The sequence below is a fragment of the Nicotiana sylvestris genome, chromosome 11 (genome assembly GCF_000393655.2).
Source record: "Nicotiana sylvestris chromosome 11, ASM39365v2, whole genome shotgun sequence".
NCBI classification, from domain to species: domain Eukaryota; kingdom Viridiplantae; phylum Streptophyta; class Magnoliopsida; order Solanales; family Solanaceae; genus Nicotiana; species Nicotiana sylvestris.
In genome coordinates this window covers 126,069,528-126,093,993 of record NC_091067.1, presented here as the reverse complement: position 1 = coordinate 126,093,993, position 24,466 = coordinate 126,069,528, and the positions used below count along the sequence as shown (strand labels likewise).

Here is a 24,466-nt window from a genome sequence, read left to right as displayed (position 1 = left end):
AGCTTCGTATATGAGATTAGACGACTTTTTTTTGTTGTTGATAATAAGTGTATTTCATTAATTATCAAGAACAACAATTACAAAACAAGCTAAGTTATCCTAGACTAGCTACACGTAATACATAATACTTGTTGGACCACAACATTATTCTACATCTTCCACTTCAACCCAACTCAAAGACACAGGCCCACTGGCCCATAATGAAGGCAACCCGGAAGACCCTCTTAGTTAGTCATATTTATACTTGTAACACTGTTTTAGCAATAACCATTCTTTTACACACATAGCATTCTTTACCTATATATATATATATATATATATATATATATATATATATATATATATATAAATGATCAGAGAACTCAGTTTATCTCTTTTAATAAAACTTTTCCTTTTCTCTCTCTCAAAACTAGGGTTCTGATTTGTTCTCTCCACAAATTACTTCGATTGTTTGATTGTAACATGGTATCAGAGCTTGAAAATGGATAGATCGGACTGTTAGCTACCGTCCGATGTTACTTCAAAGGCTGATTCTGATTTTTTGTTCAATTTGTTGTGGTGGTCGGAGGCGGTTTTCTGTGGTGGTTTACGATGAAGTTCTCTTTTATTTTCTACACGAGACTTTTACTTCTTCAAGTTGCTGAAGAAGACCGATATTCTCTTTCAATTCTGCATTTTCACTACTGTGTGCCCTAATTTTCTATAAACCCTAATTTCAACATGGTGAGCACCGACTCTTCCACCTCTGTTGCGACTGATTCTAATGCAAGTATCGTCGAACCTTCTCATCCATTATACCTTTATCCAACTGATAATCCTAGAACTGTTGTTGTTGCTGATAAGTTCAATGGAATGGGTTATGGTAGTTGGCGTCGGGGAATGTTGATTGGGTTATCATGTAAAAATAAGCTAGGAATAATAAATGGAACAATTAGCAAACCTAATTCCACGTCACCACTATTTGAGGCTTGGTGTCGATGCAATGATATGGTGATTGCATGGATTTTGAATAGTTTAGAAGCTGAAATTCAAAAGTGTGTAATGTATATTGAGTCAGCTGCTAAGCTATGGAAAGATATATAAAAACGTTATGGTCAACCTAATAGGTCCAAAGTCTATCAAATTCGCAAATCTCTGCCTTCAATTTTTCAAGGAAACTCAAACATTGCTGCCTATTTCTTTAGAATCAAGAAATTGTGGGACGAACTAGCCTACTCCATCACCTATCCTAACTGTGTGAGTGGGTGTAAAGAAGCCTTTCAGAAATTGGAGGTGGATAAAAAATTGCACCAGTTTTTAATGGGGTTGAATGATACTTACACCATTATTATGAGGAATATCCTATCAGTGAAACCTCTTCCAGACATTGACACTACATATTCTATGATGCTCAATGATGAAAGTCAGTGTGAGGCTCAATCTTCAGCACCTTCCTTTTCTCCTGAGACTGCCTCCTTCTCAACAAATGTTCAAAAATCATATTCTGGACCTGCTACTGCGGCAATGCAAAGGCCCTACCAACAGAATGTTGTTTTTTTAATCCAAAAGGCCCAATTTGGTGTGCATGTGTTGCAGAAAACCTGGCCACACCATAGAAAAATGCTACAAACTGCGTGGCTACCCTAATGGTGGTCCTTCTAACAATTTTCAGCCAAACAAATTCAAGAAGCCTGCAGCTTATGCTCATGTATCAGATTCTCAGAGTGTAGTTGCTCTTGATACTCTTATCCCTGATAATCTTTCTGAGCAGTCTACCAATAATAACTATGGTTTTACAGAGGAGCAATATGAATATCTGTTGAACCTGTTTCACCAAACTAAGATCTCACAACAAGACACTGCCATTTCTAAATCTGCCAACTTTGCAGGTTTGGTGCACTGTCTTGGTGTTAGAAACTGTTGTGTTTTTACTTGCAATGTGTCTAGATTAGAAGGTGATTCTTGGATAATAGATTCTGATGCAATAAATTATATGACACCTAACAAAACTCTCTTAATCAACCTGAAACTCCTAGTAATTCCTTACGTAGTGATCCTGCTAAATGGTTATAGGGTTAAGGTGACTTGTTCAGGGTCCTTACCTCTGTCTAGTCATATAATTCTGCATAATGTCTTGTTTGTGCCTTCATTTCAATATAACCTGATTTCTTTGCATCAACTTCTTTTACAATTGACTTAAAAAGCTCTTTTTTCATCCTATGATTGTGTTTTACAGGGCCCTTCTCTGAAGAGGCCTCTGGTTCTTGGTAAAATCTTCAATGGGCTCTACCTCTTCCAGGTTGATTCTTTCATGCCTTACATTTCTGCTACTTCAGTTGGTGATGTTGTTTCTACTGTTTCTGCTAATTCTGTTGCTTGTCCATCTGATTCTATTTTCACAAACACTATAAATACCATTGCAACTAATAAAACTGTTTCTATTGGTGTACACCTTGTTCCTCCTGCTTTTGATTTTGATATGTTTTGGCATCTCAGACTTGGTCATATGCCTTTCAATAAAATGAAATCAATTTTCCATATTAAAGACAAGTTATACAAGAAATAGTCTTTTGTTTGTAATATTTGTCATATGGCTAGGCAGCAAAGGTTTTCTTTCCCTGATAGTTCTATTAAAATCACCGGTCCTTTTCAACTTGTTCATGTAGATTTATGGGGCCCTTATCATACTCAAACCTATAATGGTTTCAGATATTTTATTACCATTGTAGATGATTTTTCAAGGGCCACTTGGACTCATTTACTTTCTACTAGGTCAAATGCCTTCACCCTTTTGAAATCTTTCATTTTTTTTGTTCAAAATCAATTCAGTTCTTCTGTTAAGACACTTAGGTCTGACAATGCATTTGAGTTGGGGTCTAGTGCTGAAGCTGTTTCATTTTTTTCCTCCCAGGGTATTATACATCAGACTTCTTGTCCATACACTCCACAACAAAATGGGGTTGTGGAGAGGAAGCATAAACATCTATTAGAAACTGCTGGATCTCTATTGTTTCAGTCTAAGTTGCCTCTCAAGTACTGGGGGGAGTGTCTTTTCACTGCTACTTACCTTATTAACAGGTTTCCATCACCCTTACTTAATCATAAAACACCTTATGAATTGTTGTATGATCAGCCTCCCTTTTATTCTCTCCTTAAAGTTTTTGGCTGTTTATGCTTTGCTGTTATTCCTAAGCCTTATAGGAACAAATTTCAATCAAGGACTATTACTTGTGTTTTTCTTGGCTATAGTATGACTAAGAAGGCATATAAGTTGCTCAACTTGACCAAGCACAATGTATTTTTTTCCAGAGATGTTATTTTCCAAGAGTCTGTCTTTCCTTATACTATTTCTTCTCCCCTGCTTTCTTTCCTTCTTCCACCTCTACTTCTGCTAATTATCCTGTTTCTCCTACTGTCTATACTTCTTCTCATGTTTCTACTACTGTCTCTACTTCTTCTACTTCCTCTTCTGGTGATCCTCCTGTTTCTCTAAGGAGGTTCTCCAGACCACATCACCCTCCATCACACCAGAAAGATTATATTTGCACAAATGTGTCTGTTTCTAAGGACTCCAATTCTACTTCTGACGCTTGCTTGTTTGAACCACAATTTTACCATCAGGTTGTGTCTAACCCTGCTTGGCAAGCTGCTATTTTGGCTAAATTTCAGGCTTTAAAGGCCAATAATACTTGGACAATAGTACCTTTACCTTTTGGTAAAAAAGCTATTTCTTCTAAACGGGTTTATAAGGTTAAACAAAATGCAGATGGTAGTATAGAAAGATACAAAGCTAGACTTGTCATTAGGGGGGATACTCAACAAGAGTGGATTGATTTTAATGAAACATTTTCTCAAGTTGTCAAACTTACCACTATTAGGTGTTTGCTTGGTCTTTCTATAAAGAAACATTGGACTATTTTCCAATTGGATGTGAATAATGCCTTTTTACATGGTGATTTAGATGAAGAGGTGTATATGAAGATACCTCTTGGCCTATAGGTTATTTCCCCTGATTCTTCTGTTCCTCTAGTGTGTAAGCGTAACAAATCTTTGTATGGCCTTAGACAAGCTTCAAGGCAGTGGTATGCAAAGTTCTCATCTGCTCTTCAGTCAAAGGGGTACACTCCTAGTAAAAATGATTATTCCTTGTTTACTAAACTAGTTGGTTGCTCCCTCACTATTGTAGCTGTTTATGTTGATGACATTTCGTTGACTGGTGATGATCATGCTGAAATTTCTGCCTTGAAATAATTTTTGGATGATCAATTCCGGATCAAAAACTTGGGGGAAGCCCACTATTTCTTAAGTTTGCAGATTATTAAGCATCCTAATAGTCTGGTAGTCACTCAACAAGAGTTTCTTATGGATTTGCTTTCTGAATTTCATTGCCTCCATGTTAGTTTTGTTGTTTCACCTTTGGACATACATTCTAAATTGGATACTGATTCTGGAGACTTGCTTCCATACCCTTCTTTGTATAGAAAATTAGTTGGCAAGTTGAATTTTCTTCAACATACTCGGCCTGACATTTCTTACAGTGTTCAACATTTTAGTCAGTTCATGTCCCAACCCAGAGTTCCCCATTTTGAAGCTGGGTTACATGTGTTGAAATATTTAGTGGGTACATCTGAGTTGAGTTTGCTATTCAACTACTCCTCTTCTTTTGAATTGACTAGCTACTATGACTCTGACTTGGCCAGTTGTTCTTCCTCCAGGAAGTCTATTAGTGGTTTTGTGTTACTATTAGGCGGGTGTCCTGTTTCCTGGAAGTCCAAGAAGCATGCTACTATTTCACTCTCTTCGGTTGAGGCTGAGTACAGAGCTCTAAGGCATTTAGTTGCTGAAATTGTTTGGATGGTCAGGTTGCTGGGTGAGCTTGACATTTCTTCCCTCACCCCTGTTCTAGTGTTATGTGACAATCGTTCTACTATCCACATTGCTCGAAATCCTGTGTTTCATGAGCGCACTAAACATATCGAGATTGACTGCCATTTTGTGCGTGAAAAGCTTCAGTCTGGCCTCATTACTCTCCATGTTGTTTCTACTACTTCCCAGCGGGCTGATGTCTTTACTAAAGCTTTACCTAGTATTCATCATTGCTCTTTCCTCTCCAAACTTGGCCTGGTTCCCCATTCCAGCTTGCGGGGGGGGGGGGGGGGGGACCACATCATTATTCTACATCTTCCACTTCAGCCCAACTCAAAGACACAGGCCCACTGGCCCATAATGAAGGCAACCCGGAAGACCCTCTTAGTTAGTCATATTTATACTTGTAACACTGTTTTAGCAATAGCCATTTTTTTACACACATAGCATTCTTTACCTTGTATATATATAGTAATAGGCTGATTTGTAAATGATCAAAAAAACTCAGTTATCTCTTTTAGTAAAATTTTCCCTTTTCTATCTCTCTCAGAACTAGGGTTCTGATTTGTTCTCTCCACAAATTACTTCGATTGTTTGATTGTAACAATACTCTCTAAAACTATCCTGCTTGCAGTACATTACTCGTCAAACTAATAGCAAGCTTGCTGGTCTATATGATTGGACTACAACTTTTGTTGATTATATATATTGCTAGCATTTTTTGAATTCAGCTCTACCGGGAATTGAACTACATTCATCATATACATTCTCATTTTATCCTATACTTAGATGCAATATTGATTAATATATAAAAAATTAGAATGTGAAAAAACGATTGGTGGCTCATTCATATTGTTCATTTGTAATTTGGAAGCCTTAGGTGATATGCAGAAAAAGAAGTATAGTCAAAGAGGAAGTAAAAAATGGAAAGGAAAAGATAGTGTCACAGAATTTACACATCATTAGTGTTTATATCTGTGGCAGATTCTATCTTCTAAGGGCAAAAGCAAAAACACGTATAAAATTTCAAAAAATTATAAAAATGTAAGGAGCCGTGCACATTATTCTCTAAGCAACTACATCTTCGTTTATTCATTTGACTCCATTTTATTGATCTATTTTCATCATTGGAAAAGTTCCACAACTTTCGCTTTCTTCATGTTTATGCAAATAGAGAAGTGTATGATTTGAAAGGTCCAAACATGACCTCCACCAGTAGGTAAGATTATACAAATTACTTTATTTATTCTTTTGATATTTCAACCTTTTTACTTCTTTTTAACACATTTATTAGAGTACGAAAGGAGCAACCGTAAAGTTATCACTTTTTTCGGAATGAAGGATGCTTTGTGCGTCCTTTTTTTTAAAATATTAAAGTATGATTGGTAAAATTAAAATAATACTTAATTATTTCTTAGTAATAAGTATGGTACAATTATTTTTAACGAAAGTGACAAGTAAATAGGATACAACTTCTTTTAGTAAAAATAATACTCTAAATAAGTAGGATGGGATGGAGAAAAATTAAAAAAAAGAAAAGAAAAACAAAGATGTGATTTAAGTTCTACAGAATCCCACAGCTGACAACCGTCCCTTTCGCCATTATTTCATTTGCCTTTATTTTCCCGGCAATACAAACCAAATCGCCTCTCATCTCATCCAACCCTGTAAACCAAAAGCGAGGGAAAAATAAAAATAAAAAGTGAAAAAAATAAAAAATAAAAAATAAAAAGTTTTTAATTTACTCCAATAAACAACACCAAAAGCTCGTCTTTTTCTTCTTCCTTCAAATTAATTACAAAAATATCCAAAATTTTTCCCTCTCCTCTCCAGAACCTTCTTCTACTAGGGGCTAGGGTTTTCAGCTTTCATTTCTCCGTTGCCGTTCGCCGGTACTAATTCGTCGGAGTGCGGTGGTTGTTGGATCTGCCGATGGCGGAAGAGGAGGAGAGGAACGGCGGCGATCGGAGTGAGACGAGCGACTACACATCGGAGGACGAAGGTACTGACGATTACAGGCGCGGAGGTTATCACGCTGTACGAATCGGAGATACGTTCAAACACGGACGATATGTAGTGCAGAGCAAGCTTGGTTGGGGACACTTTTCAACTGTTTGGCTCGCTTGGGATACACAAAAATCTGTGAGTATTCCTACACTCTAAGTTTCGCATTTTCGACTACTTATTATGCTGCAAGTGTTGTAACATTTGTTCGTGTGATTTAGTTGCTTGTTTACTGTAGCATTTTTTGCATCTATGGACTTGTGTATATGATGTACTCCCTCCGTTTCAATTTATGTAACATAGGTTGACTTGGCACAAAGTTTAGGAAGGAAGACTGTTGAAATTTGTGGTTTTAAACATGCCGCAACATTTCTAACGCTACAAAAGCGGAAGTGTAAAATTAAATAATCTCAAATATAAAAATGTGTCAATTCTTTTTAATAGACTAGTAAGGAAATCGTGTCATATAAATTGGAATAGAGGAAATATGAGTTTTCTCTGTGTGTGTGTGAGAGTGGAGATTCTTTTGTTTTATTTAAATACTTTTGATATAGAGTACTTGTTTTCTGTTGGCATTTTGTCATAGTTGTGCCAGACCCCACTTATGGGATTACACTGGGTTTGTTGTATTTTGGTCATCGTTGTGATGCTGCAATTACTGTAGTATTTTTTCTTCGGTTTAGCAATTTATGGTTTACTATAGAAATTTTCACATCTATGGACTTTCATTTATGGTGCTTATGAGCTCTTCTCGATGTTTTTGCAAATTCTTTTGAAATGAGGATTGTTTAGCTAATTGCTGGTTGTGTTTTGTGAGGAATAGAGGTGCGTTGCCCTAAAAGTTCAAAAGAGTGCGCAACATTACACAGAAGCGGCTATGGATGAGATTACTATCTTAAAGCAGATTGCAGAGGGAGATCCCGATGACAAGAAGTGTGTGGTAAAACTCTTGGATCACTTTAAGCATTCTGGGCCGAATGGGCAGCATGTTTGCATGGTATTTGAATACTTGGGGGATAATCTTTTGACTCTAATTAAATACTCAGACTATCGAGGGCTAGCGATTAATAAGGTTAAAGAAATTTGCTTCCACGTTTTGGTGGGTTTGGATTATTTACATCGTCAGCTTTCTATTATTCACACGGACTTGAAGCCGGAAAATATTTTGCTATTATCAATGATTGATCAAAGTAAAGATCCGACAAAGTCAGGCGCTCCCCTTGTTCTCCCTTCTAGTAAAAGTAAGATTCTTTCTGAATCTGGTGCTTCCAAGGAAGTAAAGAGTTCAAATAGTGACCTGACTAAGAACCAGAAAAAGAAAATTCGGAAAAAGGCTAAGCGAGCAGCTCAAAGATGTACGGGCAAGGAAGCTTCTGACGAAACCGAACAAGATAATGAAGTCAGTAGTCCTGAAAAGCCTAACCCTGATGAGAAACCCGATAAAGACTCAGTTGAAGGAAAGACTAATACTAAAGCAAGTGAAGATGGTTCAGTGACAGACAGAGCAAGGGATGAGCAGCAGAGAACTCAAAGACCTAAAAGAGGCAGCCGATCAGTGAGGCAGAAACTATTGGCTGATGTGGACCTTAAGTGCAAATTAGTCGACTTTGGTAATGCATGCTGGACATATAAACAATTCACAAGTGATATCCAGACAAGACAATACAGATGTCCTGAGGTTATCCTAGGCTCTAAATATTCTACTTCAGCTGATCTTTGGTCCTTGGCTTGCATTTGCTTTGAGCTTGCCACTGGTGATGTTCTTTTTGATCCTCACAGTGGTGACAACTATGACAGGGATGAGGTACAGTAACTTTACTTTCAATTGTTTAACTATTAAGATGCCAACATATTGAGATCTTTATTTTATGAGTTGACATATTATTTTATTCTAATTACTAAATTAAGTTTACAACAACAACAAACCCAGTGAAATCTCACACGTGTGGTCTGGGAAGGGTAATGTGTACGCAGACCTTACCCCTACCTCATGAAGGTAGAGAGACTATTTTCGATAGACCCCCGGCTCAAGAAAAGTGAAAAGGGCGCAATGAACAAATAATAACAAGGTAATAAGACAACGAAAGCAAATGACACAACGTGTTATAACAGAGATCTAGGAATACGAAACTTCAAGGATAGTGCTAATACTACTGGTAATAATGACACACCGTGTAACAATTACTAAATTAAGTTTAAGTAAAGAAATCGTATTGACAAGATATATGCTTTATTAGCTTTTGTAGACTTTATGTGTATCAGTACCTATTTTGAGTGCTCGTTCTTCTAAAAATTTAACTAAAAAACAATGCATTTGGAATATAACTTTGGCTATGACGAAGGAAGGGTATTTATCCATGATGATGACTGGTACAATTGGAAGGGAAGTTAAGATAATCACTTCCTTTTGTCCAAGTCTTGGTGGACAGAGTTACCCTATACATGTGCCGATGGGAGGTAGCAGGTACCCCTAGAATTAGTTGAGGTGCGCGCAAGCTGGCTAGGACACTACGATTACTAAAAACAATAATCACTTCCTTCTATCTGTCAATTTGAGGGGGGTTACAATCTCCCATTTAATCCAGTGCAAACTGGAAGCGCACTTAAGCCTTAAAGCTAGGCCCAACACAAGCTTGGTGCTTCGCGTCAGTTAGGGGGAACGCTTTTGTGGAAGTGCTAAGGAGACCAGGTGTAGATCTTAGCAAAAAACATGACGACCAACTATCTTCAAAAATTAGATCAATTTACAAGGTCATCTCAAAGAAGCTATAGTAAACAACATATATGTTTGACAAAATGATATATTAGTTGTTAAGTAAACTTATGGATGGAATATTGGTGATTAAGATTATGAAATTAGAAATTTACAAAGAAAACTACACAAATGATTTGAATTAGAAACTTAGTTGCATATCTGCGTATGAATCAGAAATTTAATCTGGTATTTAAACGTGATTGACGTGGTTTTTCTTGATGTAATCTACTTAATTGCAGTTAGTCAACTCCTCTGGCCACATAATTCTTGTATTTGCCTGTAAGCATATCTTTATCTTTTTAAAGCGCGTATTAGTTATGTTCGTGCTAGCTTAAAAAACATTTGTGCCGTTTGCACTTTTCACCTTAGACAATACTGAATCAGTCAACTTAGTCTATCCCAAACTAGTTGGGGTTAGCGATATGTGTTTTGCGTAAAGTTTGCTCTATTTTTAAGAAGCTTGGGATTGAGGTGTAGTTATTGCTCTATTTGTAAATAGTTTGTCTTTTAAGGCCTTTGCAGCCCTCCCCCCAAAAAAGGCCAAAAAGGGTAATTTTTTTCTTTTGTGTCAAAGAAGGGGTTCTCTAAAATTGAGGTTCTCTATATCTCAAACTTATCCCACGCTAGACCTAAAACAAAAACTTATCCGGCTATTCGGCATCACCTATATGGATCCTTTGCTTACGTTGTGTTTTATTCTTAGCTATGTTTCAATTGATCACTAGAAATTATAGATCTTTTGTAACAACTTTACTCTATTTGATTTAATGTCTACCTCTTTACTTTTTAATCACCATAAAGTCGCACCTGTGAATTGGTGCATTTGGAGGTATATGTAGGACATGATGAAACTATCTTATGTGGTTTCCCATATTTTATCTTCTACGTGTTATACTTGTATCCTATATCCAATCTTGTATGACGGCACATCTGTTTTAACATTTGCATTTCTATGACACTCATCTTGAGGAGGCTACATGCTCCTCCATCTTTACTTAAATTTCTTTTACCAAAATAGAAAATCGAAGGTGACGTTATAAAATTTAACATTGTTTTATACAATAACATTGTTTGGTTTCGCTTTTCTTTTCCTTCATAAAACATAGCACTATTTTATTCAAAGTTTAGTTTCATTTTTTCTTTTTCACATAACTAATACCCACATAAGTCATGCGAGAATCTATGCATCATTTATGCTTTGTAGAATATGGAATATGAATATGGGGATTAGTGACACAAGGATTAAAACTATCGCAGTAAATAACCAAAGTAACCCTTCATGTAGACAATTTTTTGTTTTGTTAAACAATTATAAACATATTTTAAAATATACACTGTATAATAAGCTTTAGTACAACTGTCCAAATATCCAATAATAAATAATTCCTATATTACTAATTCTTGTATTACTAATTCTTGCATTACCTGCATAACTTGTTTCTAAACCAAACGACCCCTAATGGTAATAGCCTTTACCTACTCTTTTGCACTCCTCTGTTAATTCTCTTTTACACCCAGCAAATGTTATTTCAGTAGATAGCCGAAAGGATCGTTCTGTTAGGATTAAGTTATCAACTGGTTATACAGTAAGAATTTGAGAATGTGAAACTAAATGGAATAATACAGAATGCATATGTGGCTTTAAATAATTACTTTAATATGTAGTATCCAAATTACATATGAAGTAGTCTCATATCCCTTATTTCTTTTTGGTGCACCCATAAAGTTACTCTTTGTATAGAAGATGGGATGTTATTCGTAGAGAACCATATTTTTATGTAGGTCTCTACTTTTGGTATACCTCTTGTATGCGGGTTTTATGCCCAAATCTGTCAATAAATTTATCACCTTATCAAATAAAAAAAATGTAATATGCAAATTGTGTCAATCTTTCTGAAGTATGTTCTTCCTATGCTTCCTAGAATTCATTACTGTATATTATTATTGACTAATCAATATTTCCTAGGGTTGCCTGAATAGATTGTTTGTAGTACCAGCTACTAGTTTCATCTTCTGTGATCTTTTAATTGTTCATTTAGTTGAGTTTTTGGATGGTGAAGCAGTTGCTTTCGTAATAAATCACAGTATACTGCTCTAAAAGGCAACATATACAGTATGATACCTACTCAAATTGGTTATTTACCTCTTTGTTATAAAATTCAAACAATTACATTCTGCTATCATGGCATCAATTTGTTATTGACTTAAGACATGATCGTATAAAAGATAATGCAAGGCCAGTTCAACTTTTTGAGCATTCGGTCAAGCTTTTGAAGCCAGAGTTTGTCATCCTTTTTGTTGGATTAATTTTTGTTAGATTTTATTCATAGAGATAATTTGATCAATTCTGTAGTTTAATGCTATTACCCTGATGCAAGCATTAGCGAAGGGGAGCCTTGGAGCAACGGTGAAGTTGTCGCCGTGTGACCTATAGGTCACGGGTTCGAGCCGTGGAATAAGCCACTGATGCTTGCATCAGGGTAGGTTGCCTACATCGCATCCGTTGGGGTGCGACCCTTCCCCGGACCCTGCGTAAACACGGGATGCTTCGTGCACCGGGATGCCCTTTAATGCTTATTAATTGCTGGTTCAGTTCAATGGTTTTTTCTTACTTCCCCTTTCTGCACAGGATCACTTGGCCCTAATGATGGAGCTTCTAGGAATGATGCCACGCAAGGTGAGTCTCGATTTCTGGCTAATATTTCGTTTGTTGTATGTAAATTAACTCAAGTAGGAGAGCTGATCTTAAGTTTGTCTGTAGATTGCCTTAGGTGGGCGCTATTCGCGAGAGTTCTTTAACCGATATGGAGACTTGAGGCATATCAGGCGATTGCGGTTCTGGCCTATAAGCAAAGTGCTTAGGGAAAAGTATGAGTTCAGTGAACAAGATGCTAGTGACATGGCAGACTTTCTTGTTCCCATACTTGATTTTGTGCCTGAGAAAAGACCTACTGCGGCTCAATGTCTCAGTCATCCGTGGATCACTGGAGGCCCTAGGAGTCTTGCTCCTTCTAAAACTGATTCTACATCCGAAGCAACTGAAAATGGTGGCTCGGAGAAGAAGAGGGAGAAGGATGAGAGGGAGGCGATGGAAGTTGGAGTGGGCAATATTGTGATTGATGGAACTGCAAAGCCAGTCAATGTTTCTCAATCTCCGGCAAAGCTGAGTTGATTGATTCAGGTTGTGGTTTTCTTGTTCCATCTTGATTTAACCATTTTTTACCCCTTATGAAAGTTTGTGAGTGGACCATGGAGTACTTTTGGTTCCCTTTATACCTATTTCATTTGCCTTTTCATTCTTTTGAGATGATCACTAATGTATCGTTCGCGAACCATTTTAAGATTTTGATTACCCTGTATTAGTATCAGAGTATTCTTTGTGAAAGTTGAATATCCTGTCCTTTCGTGTACCTTTTATTTGCAAAATTACTCTTGGATCTTAAATGCTTGTATCTCATTATAGAAAGTTTTGTCCACGTGTTTTCTTATTCGCGTGTACATGCGATGATAGTGGGCAGATTCTCTGGTTGATCCAGCTGATGGTCTAGTTTCCGGCGAATCATACGTTTCATTAAGCTGCCAAGTTAATTCGACTAAATATTTTCTATTATGATTACATTAGTGTGCTGGGGACTTGATTGATAGATTTTCCCTGGCAAATTGAACGTGTGCAGTAGCAGCAGTTTGGAGTAAGATTTTAGTGACGGGAACCAAATATTATGGGGGACATTTTTCAGAGTATTATTTTGATGTAGTTCTGTCTCGAACATTTCGGTGAATTTCGCTATTCCTTGCTTTTACATATTTAATTTATTTCCCTTGTTAAGGGCCTTGTTCCGTGAACGACCCTTGTAATTGAATTTACAGATTCCATTCCATCTCGGTCAATTTTGCGTTTCTTATGTCTCAAAAGTTATTGCCATGCTATAGTATGTTGTGAGACATTTGTTACATGTGAAATCATGGAGATTTTTGGTTTGGGGCGCTTTGCAATGATATAACCAACACAAGATACAAACCACTAACAACAACAAACCGAGTTTACAAGGCAAACATCTCCATGATTTCACATGTAACAAACCACTAATCCAACAGAAAAGAATTTGAACCCAAAGGGGTTGTTTCAGTGGTCAAGAATCCATCCATAACTCCGGGAGCGATTTGGCATCAATACATGAATTGGTTATTTTTTTCAAGTTCAAAATATACTCTGCACACTTACAATGCAAGAAGAAATGATAATTAAATCGTGGGCATGAGAACTCTCAATTGGTACTTCTGTTCAACTGACTCCACTCGCATATACTGGGGTTTACAAGGGTGCAAGTGCAACAATATTAATGCCAGAATCTGGTAGTAACTTATAACTGGAAACACTATGCTACCTAACAAGCTGGTATAGAGGATGATGGCTATTCCTAGTTGACAACCATGGTATTAGCTTGCCAAGGATTTGGCGTCACCTTTATTCTCAAATCCTGCGGATCTTGATTCGGGACAGAATGAGTACCTAATTTTGCTGATGTTGCCGAGTGTTTGTGAAGCTCCTTATTAATGTGCGATGCTCCTACCTAACAATCTTGCCGCACAATATGCTAGTATCCAGCAATTTTTGGGCATTATATTGCAGTTGCAAGCTGAATCTTTATCAAGTTTCGCATCACCTGAGAATAAAAAGAGACCTCATCAAAATCATGGAGGTAAGTCAGTAGACCATTATTGGTGAGAGCTATACCTGATTGCCAAAGCAGCAGTTGCTTACAATATTTTCTTTGTTCTCAGATACCAGTACATGAGATAGAAGCCCAGAACAGCCCCAATGATTATCCCTCCAGTTGTAAGCCAGAATGCAAACTGCATTTAATTAGACAAACACATAATGAGAAGACAAAAATCGGAAATATTGCCCCAAGAGGAGGAGAAGGGTAATGAACTCTCGAGATTTAAGAAACATACCACATGTTCCTCTAGATAGGATCTTAAGTTCATGCCAAATATACCTGTACCGAAAGCCAATGAAGGTATGTCACAACTCAAGCTACATAATATGTATCTATGAATCTAATCTTTTAATGCAGATGGAACTATTTACAGCAGTAGAATAGAAAAAGAAACCATGTTTCCAACTTTTCAATCCAGTTGCAAGCACTTGTCCATTTTCTCCTAAATAAGGTTTTAAAATGTGCCTCAAAAAAGTACAAGCCACTAATTATGAGCAACATTTTCTTTTTCAAATCATGAGTAGCTTTAACTTACAGAAAGTAGGAACAGCAACTTAGTAGCAGCAAGTAGAAAAACTTGAAAGAATTCTGTGATTGAAACCTGATAGACTCATGTAGCAATAACTTGGGCATTTTTGAATTTTAAGACACCAAAGCTAGTTTAGGTCAAAACAGTCTGACTGATCTGACACAAAGTTGAAAATCAAGAAAAAAAAGGACAAAAGGTTGAAAACCAGCCAACTTCATTCTCAGTGGCGGATATAGTGTAGTATCATCGGGTTCAACTGAACCTATAACTTTTGACGCGGAGTAAAATTTATGTGTAAAAATTCATTAAAATTACAAAAATAGTTGATATGAACCCATAACTTTAAAAATATAATGGGTTCAATGCCAAAAACTTTAAAAGTTGAACCCATAAAATTTAAATCCTGGATCCGTCTCTGTTCATTCTGATATAAGAGCAGCTTATTTATGAACACTGAGACATTATGGTGCATGATGTACATGGTCTGGTAAAGTTAAACTACATTTGGGGCAAAGAGTGTGATCAGAGAGAAAAGCATTAAAAAATATGTACGACTAACTTGTGTAGAAACATATAGTACGCATTAAAAGTGAGATGCCGAGGCACAGGTATGATATAAAAATCAATAAACCCCCTGCGCCTCTTGCCAAGAACAGCAAACTAGGGAGTGCGAGGGTCATATGCATACTTAGGACCTAGTCGATGGATTTGTCCCGAAAAACCAACTTGAAAGAACTCAGCATTTGGCCTATATCCCTTGCAGCCAAAACGAACAATACGAAGTAATAATTCCAGTGGAGCAGTCGCTGGAGGTAATATATGTAAAAGTAATAAATTTGTCTCTTAAGCCATGTGAACTCTACTAGCACAACGCATACCTAATTGGATAATTATGCATCACAGAAACGTCTTACAGACAAAAATAGAGGGGCTACTTAACAACTGATTCTCATGAGAAGGCGTCAAAGAAGAAACCACTGTAGGAAACACATGATTTAAACATAAATTGTTACACTTGCTTTTGGTTAGTAGACTAGATACCTGCTACCATAGCACCGACGGCAACACAAAATGTCCCGACCTGTAGAATCAATTCAAATCTGCTCACCTCAAGCCTTCGAGAACTGAAAAGGAGAAAGAAAATTCTTAAAGTCAAACCAAGATGCTCGCTGATAGTAGTAATATTCTTCACAACTATGGGTCACTACACCATAAAGAAGGCAAATTACAGAATGAAACCAAAGGCACTTTCACCAATTGATAAATCAACAACAGTCTAGTAGTATTACCGTGAGATCTAGTAGTATTACCGTGAGTATGCATTTATTTAAAGGAATGCTAGCATTTTTAGCTAAAGAATCCTGCTTTCCACGGTAAGAGTATGTCTTAACTACTTTTTAGTCAAGGTACGACTAATCACCATAAAAAAAGATTTTTTTTTTTTGAAAAGGTTACGAAAGGTACAACAGGAATTAAATAGTTACATGCTTCATCTAGTTCTCTTATTTTTTAATTTTCTGACACACATCCTTCTCATAAAGACACAATTTACAGGTTCAGTGATTGAATTTTCTGCAACGAAGTCTTACTCATGAAGTTGTATATAGAAGTTTAATGCTCTTTTCACTTGGTTGATCGCTAGTTCTCGCAATTGAACAAATGGCTTACTGATAAGGACACCAACAGAATCTATTAATCAGCAGTCCATCAATACTTTGTCATATGCTAAGTTTATCCGCTGAAACGAGACCAGCTTATAAGATATCGTCCTACATGCCACTAAAGCATGAAAAAAGTTTCAAACACTTTAGGCCAGGAAAATTAGATAGAAGAGTTTTTCAGATGAAGGAAAACATCTTTGAGACCAATTTACCCTACATACACATTGTTGTTCATGCTTTTCAGCTATCTATCACCCTGTTCACCAGCTCAAAGATAAAGAGCTCGAATCAGGAAAGTAACAAGACAAGTATAAACCTCAAGTTTACGGCAATTGAGTCTTCCATTTCTTTTGCAGAATCGAGGAGCCTTTCTGCTTGACCATGACAAGATTCACATCTGCAGTTGGATGAACCAACGATATCAAATATTTAAAAGAAAACATTTCAGCAAATTACTAGAGCAATGTATGGTAAAAGACAAACAAGAAATGATGGGTGGAAACCTAGTATGATCTAAAATTTGCTTTGTATTGGACCAAGCTGGGTGGACAAATATACTCTAACTGCCATATAAACCGCCTTAAAAGTAAAATTCAAAAACTAGGATTCTTGAATGGTATATATACAAAAAAGAAGTTAATGCTTTAGGATTACCTTGCATGTTTCAAGGATTCCTTGCTCAAAAAAATTTCTCTCAAGATTTTTGTTGTATTAAATTCTACTCAGTTATTCACAGAACTAACTACTTTGCATCTAATAAAGACTTAGTTCATCATTCTTTTCTTTTTCTTTTTTCTTATTTTACATCTGCAGATATTTTCTGTTACTCTTCAATCCCAGTTTATATGCTGGTACTTGACTCGACAGAGATTATAAGATAGTAAATTTTGACTTATAGGAAACTATAATATTTCCACGAGTTTGTGTGATATGTAACATTATGGATGGTTTCCTCGTATTGTATTTTATTATATTATTACTTTAAATACAATATTTTGTTTTGACTGTTACTTAATTTATTGTATTGTATTGTTAAATATATTATTACATAAGAATGAAAACACCCACTTTACGTAACAACCAATTTGGTGTGGTGGGATTGATAAGTATCTCATTTCCCTTTTGCCCTTATTATCTAAAATTCTCATTTTCCCACGTATTTCTTTCTTAAGACCAACCATTACCCTATTTTGTCTTCATCATATTTTTGCCCCTCCTTTGCGTAAGTATTCCTTGCCACTATTAATGTTCTCCATCTCACCACCTTCTTGTTATCCTTTTGTTTTTCTATTTGAGTTTTGAATTGTCTGATGTCATATTTTAACAACCCTTTCTCATCAATACTACTCCTTCTCGACACTTTATATGAGTACTCCTTCCAGCGACTTTACTATCTCTTTTTCAATCATCTTCTTTTTTATTTTGAATTGTTGATAAATTAAATATTTACGATTAAAGGTATTTTAGTAAGCTTATCATTTATTATACAGTACAATACATTCAAACCAAACCATATTCAAGGTTCTTTTGAGTTTGTTATTGAGCCCTTATTCTGCAGAATTTCATCTGAATATGAGTCTAACCATAGCCTAACTAGTGCATGTTGCTTGATTATGTTATCGCACTAAATATAAAGTACGGTGGGAACAATTACTGAGCTACACTATCTGCACGAATGGAGTTAAAGAAGCAGCAATAGACAACCTCTGAAGATAGTTTTCCAACAGCATTTCAATTTCTTCCTCTTCTTCTGCAAAAGAGAAAGACAAGCAGCAAGTGTTAGTCTGTTAGATGCATATTGATCAGGCATCTGTTGTATGCCATATGCAAGTCACAGTGAGTATGGAAATGTAAACACACCCTCAGCAACCTCCTTTTCTAGGGGCACAGAGCATTCCATCTCATCATTTTCTTTCTTAAGTACGCAATTTCTCCCCATGATACAGATGCGACGTATTTCATGAGTATCCTCTAGAATATCAAGCAGCATTTGCTTAAGAGCCCCGGCCCTGGAACCCAATTCCACCTGTCACAAGAAAGAGAAGGAAAGTGTTAGTAGCAATTAGCAAATATCAAGAATTAACTGTATAAGACATGCCTGAATGGTAACTACCAATTTCTGTTTACTGGTACGGAGTTCCTCCAATATGTCTGCAGTTAATCGATTAGGCAAAACCTCAAGCAATGCTTGGACCTGTACCAAGTGAGACAAAGTATTTCTAAATTGAAAATAACTATCGCAAGAATGTGGAAAGAGAAAACCTTAATTCTAAGGCCTAAGGGGATACACTCTAACAACTAGGCAAGCATGTACAGTAAAAGATACTCCATGAATTAGGGCAGTTTCACATAAAAATGATCTGCACAAAATTATAACTAATTGGTCCAAAAAACTTTAGTTAGAACATATTTGTCGTAACAACAGCAATGGAAAGCAAATCTAAAGGTAAGTGACAGATTCCTTGTATTTTCAATCAACCTCCCTCACCAAGATAACATGCTTACAAAGAGCATCAGTGGTTTCAGAATATGCCTAATGGAGCACTCTGGTTTCAAGATATAGACACAGTGGAAGAGGGAAGGTGGAAAAGGAAAAAAGTTGAACAAAAAGAAAAACAAAATCATGTATATACTCACTATGTTCCATACTCACACGAGGTTCTAAATTCCACAGTCTATGCTCCAATCTCTGTATCCGTGAATGCAATGCTGCTTCAACCACCTGAAAATTTCAGAAGAAAGTCCTTTTACAAACTTCAACCTTTTATTACAGTTGATCACCACTTCCATTCGAAATTTCATTATGTCTTGTGATCCTTATTTCTAATTCAGTTACATAACATGAATAAATGTCCACTTCAGATAACTATACCGCTAACCCCACATTAATTGTGCTACAGAAAATGTGCTTAGGGTTCCGCTTTATCTGTTGGCCCTAACTTCAAAATGGCAAGCCCCCATGAAATGCAAATAAATATTAGGCCAACATACTTTGTAATTCAAGTACTGATACCATGGAGCACATCAAGCTCCTGCTTTAGCAAGTGAAGAACATAAACAATTTTTCCAGCCATTTAATAGATTAAGGATGACTTAGATAGCTTTGCAGAATTGGTATATATTAACATTTTCTGTCTAAAATTCCTTAGAGATCATTATGGTAGCAGTTCAAATAAACTAGTAGCGCTAAAGCGAATTTACGCATCCTATGTCATGTAACATTGACAATGAATGGCAAGAACTATGATATGGATCACGAGAATATATAACATCCATCATTTTCCAAAGTAGCAAAACTTTTACTAAGGAAGAAACTACAGATTAAATTACAGACAGAATCATGAATTCTTTTCAATACGTAAACTGACTAACCTCTAGCACAAATGGCATTGATGGCCCTCCATTTGTGTTTTTAGGATTTAGCCGTGGTAACAATGCATCAATGAAAGCCTTTCCTCCTTTACTATAAGCAGAGCAATAAAATTGTTAAGTTCACTTGCACTCTATGGTAGGTCAGACCTTAAACTTTTAGAGTATCTAGTATGAAGTATTACCGGTTATAATTAAATATAAGGACTTGTTCTTGCATTATTATGGCCCGTAAAGAACCTAGATTCAATAGAATTGCATGCTCGCGGACCTGGAAGAAGATTTCAAAATGATGTCCATCAAAAACAGCCAGTGGAGAAAGTTATATGCTTAAGTTGAGCAAGACGTTAATCGATAATTCTTGAGCACAAATAATGTGGAGAGCTTCTAAAGATTGAAGGAAGAAAAGGCAGAAGCACAATACCAGTGAAGTAAAAAACTTGGCTAATCTTAAACAGCATCATTGTAAAATCTGAGCAAGAAGCAAATACTTCCACCTCAGATATTAAGCAATAAAAACTTCTGACTGTCTTTTGGATTTGTTAAGAAATTACAGAAAGAGAGAAACACAAGGATAAGGAGAAGATGCTCTGTAGTAGAAACAAACAACGATGAACTGGCCCAAAAAAAGGATATTCTATCAGTGCCTTCCAAAGATAAGGCTTATCTGTTTGGGCATTGGCCCATCATTTTGTCTAAAAGCGAGTTCAGTAACTGGCATTCTCCTTAACAGAGGTTTTATATTGAGTGTCGGCGGTTAACTTACTTTTACTTTAACTATGTTTGAACCGTTATTAACTTAGAACAAGCAAATAAAATATCCGGGGAATGCTTTTAGAAAAATACACAGTTAAAAGCAATTGGAGTACCAACAAAGCAGGCATTGAATTTGTCAACCACAATGATGGATCAACACTCCTGATATCTCGAGGGCGTAGACCTGTTTTCAAAAATATTCAGGAAACCAGTGAATGCACATAAGACAGAAGCTTTAATATCAAGGAATTCAGATCAAACTAAGAGGGGTATAATATCTGATAGAAGAATGAAAAAGGATCCAAACTATGACCAATGATTAAACAGAGAAGTATGATCAATGTCTAAACAGAGAAGCAAATGCTTTGAGAATTAGTTTAGTAAGCTAATGATAGAATCAAATACAAACAAGAGATTTTATCTGAGAAATTTTCGGAGAAGCAAACACACCAGCTAATCCATATCATTCAACTTTAGAACTCAACAATTTCACACAATCAAGGATAGACAGAATTTATCTCAAATGCGCGGAACTTTTTGCGATAGTGCATAGTAAGTTGATCATATAATCTCAACTTTATAGGTAAGGGAAGGTACGAGATATAGAGAGAGGGAGAAAGAGGAAGAAGAAGGGACTCACCACTTGACTTCAGCAAGTGTCTTCTGTTTATGTTCCTTTTTGCTACCGTCCCAGATGACTTTACCTCCACTACCTTTCGAAAGGAACCGAAGCATTAGCAATAACTTAGCCATAAGAAAAAATGAATTCGCGAACCATCAGCAAATACAAATGCCATTTTAAGCAGCTGAAAGCTCAAAACCTCTTCCTTTTAGGAATCCGCCACCGCCATGACTGATTTCTCTTATTGTTATCTACATAAATCATATCGCAAACTCCTCCAAAGGAACTAGTCACAGTCGCATACGTTTATGCTTAATCATTTCTTAAAGTGCAGATTAAACATAAATGTGGCCACCAGAATAGCTTATCTAAACTGAAATAGCACATTAAATAGATGTGACAACAGGTACATATATAAGATGCAAATTTTCCGGTAGCTCCAACTAATCCGTCTGCCAACTCAATTTTTGCATGCTATACCAAGGTTAACTTTGTGAACTATAGTGGTATAGTCACAAAACTATCCTTATAACGCTAAATTCACTAAACTATTTTGTGTCACATTAAAGTATCTGAATTATATACTACATCATAAAATCAAACAGCAAAATCAAATTTTTTTTACCAGTATACACTAAAAATTTGTTTTGTCTCTATAGTGAGTAAAGTTTTATGACTTTGTTAAAAAGGGTTGCGCGGTGCATTACGCAGGGTCAGGGAAGGGCCGCACCCAAGGGGTGTAATGTAGGCAGCATACCCTGACACCAATAGTTGATTCCATGGCTTGAACCCGTGACTTATAAGTCACACGGAGACAACTTTATTGTTGCTCTAAGACTCCCTTTCTGAAGTTTTGTGACTTTGTTGTGATAAAGAAATAGCTTTGAGACCTTGCTATGATTAAAAAAAAAGTTTTGTGACTTTATGGTGATAGTGGATACAATTCTGTGACTTTACTATTACACTGACTAAAGTTCAATTATTTCCTGAAAAATAGTTTTATGACTTTATTATTACAACAACAATAACATATACAATATATTTCAAAGTGGGGTCCGGGGAGGGTAACGTGTACGCAAACCTTAATCCGACCTTGTGAAGGTAGAGAGACTGTTTTCGATAGCAAAAACATAGTCATGTAACTTTACTATTATTGTGGATAAAGTTAGTAACCATATATGACATTTAGTCTACTGTGATAAGTTACAGGTTAAGCAAAATCTTCGACTAGAAAATAACTGAGCAACAAAATTGCGTAAAAGAATTGAATGATCATAAAGTTAAGGACCTCATAAACAGGTTCACGGATTCCAAGGGACAAGGAATCGCCACTAGAGCCGGAACCAGTCCTCGGTGAACTAGCTGAGCCATTGGAGTACTCCTGACGAATCGCCACGTCATCATCATCTTCATCGTCCTTGACCAACGATTCCAGCTCAGTCTCCTCAGTCGATTTCGCAACACATTCAACTTTCACTTTCCGAGCCTTAACCCACAGAGGCGCGCGATTCTTACGCAAGTACGGAAGCTCCAATCGCGACCGGAAAATCGCGTATCCAGCTATCAAAACTCGAAGCTCCGGCGATCGAACCGGTAACTGAAGTACATGCGGAGCAGTTGCCGTCATTACTACGGAAGCGGAGATCACGTGGAATAAAATCTCGAGAATCTTCTGGCGTTATCTCAAGTCATATACGGATAATGTGGGATGATATAATGGTGTATATATAGGTGTCTCTGTATATATATGTTGATGAGAAATTGTGTGAGAGAGAAAAAAGACGATGAAGCTGGTGGTTGTGGTTTGAAGAACATGTGAATGGGAGGGAAAGAGAAGAAAACATATTTTATGGTGAAGATTGCTTCCACCTCACTCGATAATATCCAACGACATTAACATTGACTCTTTTTAGCGTTGTTTTGGCTAAGCTTATAACCTGGTTAAATTAGTTTATAAGTATTTTTCGATTTATCTATGTGTTTGGTAAAGTTAAAGTGCTTATAAGTAAAAAAATAAGTCATAAGTTGGTCACGCCCACCTTATACATTTTTAGCTTATAAGCACTTTAAGTTTGACCAAATTTTTTATTATTTTATCCTTAAAATATTCCTTTTTTGAACAAAACTCCTACATCTATTTAACCTATCCTCCCCCTGCGGCCTCTTCAAGTTTGCAATTATCATTGACTATTTAAGACAAGCAAATTCTATATTCCTTTGCATATTTACATCTATGTGATTGTTATTAATTTTTGAACTGTATGTAATAAATGATGACGTATCAAATTTTTGGTGTATTGCTTTCTAAATGTTGCGTGATGTTTGTTTCCCTTCAAATATTTTTTCCTATTTAGGTTTATTTTTTATTGAGAAACTTTTGTCAATATATTAATTATTATAACTTATGATTATATGCTTATCATAAAATAAATTATATTTATCATAAAAGTTATCTTATCTAAGCACAGTTGTATTTAAAATTTAAAATAAAATGACAAATTAAATATTTTGTATTTGAATCGATCTGGAATCTAAAATTTTGAAGAAATTATGCCCTTATACGTGTAAACAGTTCTAAGGTTATTTAAGTCATTTTAACAGAAAAAGAGCTTATTAGCACTTTTTTATCAAATACTGCAGCATCAATTTCAGCACTTGTATTCAAACACGTAACTGCTTATTTATTAAATCAATTTCAGCACTTAAAAGTGTTTTTCAGCACCTAATGTTTATCAGCTACTTCAAATCAGCTGATCCAAACGAGCTCTTAACCTACTCACCAGAGCACCAGTTTTTCATTCATTCTCTGTTCATTTTATTTTATGTGATGTGATGTAGTACTATAATTGAGCACAAAGTTGAAAAAACTAAAGAAAACCTTTTGTAGTTTATGGTCTAAAATAAATTATAAAATATTTATATGATAATAAGTCATCTAATAAATAAATGAGTAAAATAAGAAATTTAAAATTAACTTATTTCTAAATATAGATACTTAATATTCTTTTTGGAACAATAAAGCAAAATGCATCCCATAAATTGGAACTGCATGATATTAGCAATCGAAAATCGAGCAGCTTTGCCCCGTCAGACTTTTAGGAATTGTTTGGTAGTACGTATTAGAAAAACTAATGCAAGTATTAGCTTTGTGAATTATTAATTCCTTGTTTGGTATTTTTTTTAACCTATGTAAGTATTAGTTAT

The 24,466-nt window shown here is 36.0% G+C and overlaps 3 protein-coding genes across 3 annotated transcripts; 2 read left to right on the top strand and 1 right to left on the bottom strand.

Moving 5' to 3' along the window:
* The first annotated feature begins 720 nt into the window (after positions 1-720).
* On the top strand, positions 721-4,230 carry LOC104246882 (uncharacterized). The gene is made up of 8 exons (XM_070161866.1): positions 721-1,034; positions 1,185-1,500; positions 1,652-2,059; positions 2,216-2,460; positions 2,809-3,057; positions 3,113-3,227; positions 3,289-3,950; positions 4,044-4,230. Exons 1-8 carry the CDS (start codon positions 721-723, stop codon positions 4,228-4,230), a joined length of 2,496 nt encoding a protein of 831 aa, XP_070017967.1.
* A 2,319-nt stretch (positions 4,231-6,549) lies between these two features.
* Positions 6,550-13,014, top strand: LOC104246880 (uncharacterized). Its single transcript, XM_009802774.2, has 4 exons — positions 6,550-6,987; positions 7,673-8,653; positions 12,234-12,281; positions 12,366-13,014. The coding sequence occupies exons 1-4, from the start codon at positions 6,778-6,780 to the stop codon at positions 12,774-12,776; spliced, it is 1,650 nt and encodes a 549-aa protein (XP_009801076.1). The 5' UTR covers positions 6,550-6,777; the 3' UTR covers positions 12,777-13,014.
* A 750-nt stretch (positions 13,015-13,764) lies between these two features.
* Positions 13,765-23,022, bottom strand: LOC104246879 (magnesium transporter MRS2-11, chloroplastic). Its single transcript, XM_009802772.2, has 14 exons — positions 22,551-23,022; positions 21,281-21,353; positions 20,754-20,824; positions 20,070-20,155; positions 19,888-19,978; positions 19,169-19,237; positions 18,629-18,709; positions 18,376-18,541; positions 18,220-18,265; positions 16,832-16,912; positions 15,896-15,978; positions 14,561-14,604; positions 14,340-14,458; positions 13,765-14,268 (listed from the first exon to the last, which is right to left on the bottom strand). The coding sequence occupies exons 1-13, from the start codon at positions 22,887-22,889 to the stop codon at positions 14,363-14,365; spliced, it is 1,326 nt and encodes a 441-aa protein (XP_009801074.1). The 5' UTR covers positions 22,890-23,022; the 3' UTR covers positions 13,765-14,268; positions 14,340-14,362.
* Positions 23,023-24,466: the final 1,444 nt, after the last annotated feature.

Coding starts and splice junctions, on each gene's coding strand:
- LOC104246882 (XM_070161866.1), top strand. CDS start 721: ATGGTGAGCACCGACTCTTCCACCTCTGTTGCGACTGATTCTAATGCA. Junction 2,461..2,808: donor CCTGCTTTTGATTTTGATAT/GTTTTGGCATCT, acceptor AAATCAATTCAG/TTCTTCTGTTAAGACACTTA. Junction 3,058..3,112: donor GCTACTTACCTTATTAACAG/GTTTCCATCACC, acceptor TTGTATGATCAG/CCTCCCTTTTATTCTCTCCT.
- LOC104246880 (XM_009802774.2), top strand. CDS start 6,778: ATGGCGGAAGAGGAGGAGAGGAACGGCGGCGATCGGAGTGAGACGAGC. Junction 6,988..7,672: donor CTTGGGATACACAAAAATCT/GTGAGTATTCCT, acceptor TGTGAGGAATAG/AGGTGCGTTGCCCTAAAAGT. Junction 8,654..12,233: donor ACAACTATGACAGGGATGAG/GTACAGTAACTT, acceptor CTTTCTGCACAG/GATCACTTGGCCCTAATGAT.
- LOC104246879 (XM_009802772.2), bottom strand. CDS start 22,889: ATGACGGCAACTGCTCCGCATGTACTTCAGTTACCGGTTCGATCGCCG. Junction 19,238..19,887: donor CAATGCCATTTGTGCTAGAG/GTTAGTCAGTTT, acceptor TGAAATTTTCAG/GTGGTTGAAGCAGCATTGCA. Junction 18,542..18,628: donor GTACCAGTAAACAGAAATTG/GTAGTTACCATT, acceptor TTCTTGTGACAG/GTGGAATTGGGTTCCAGGGC.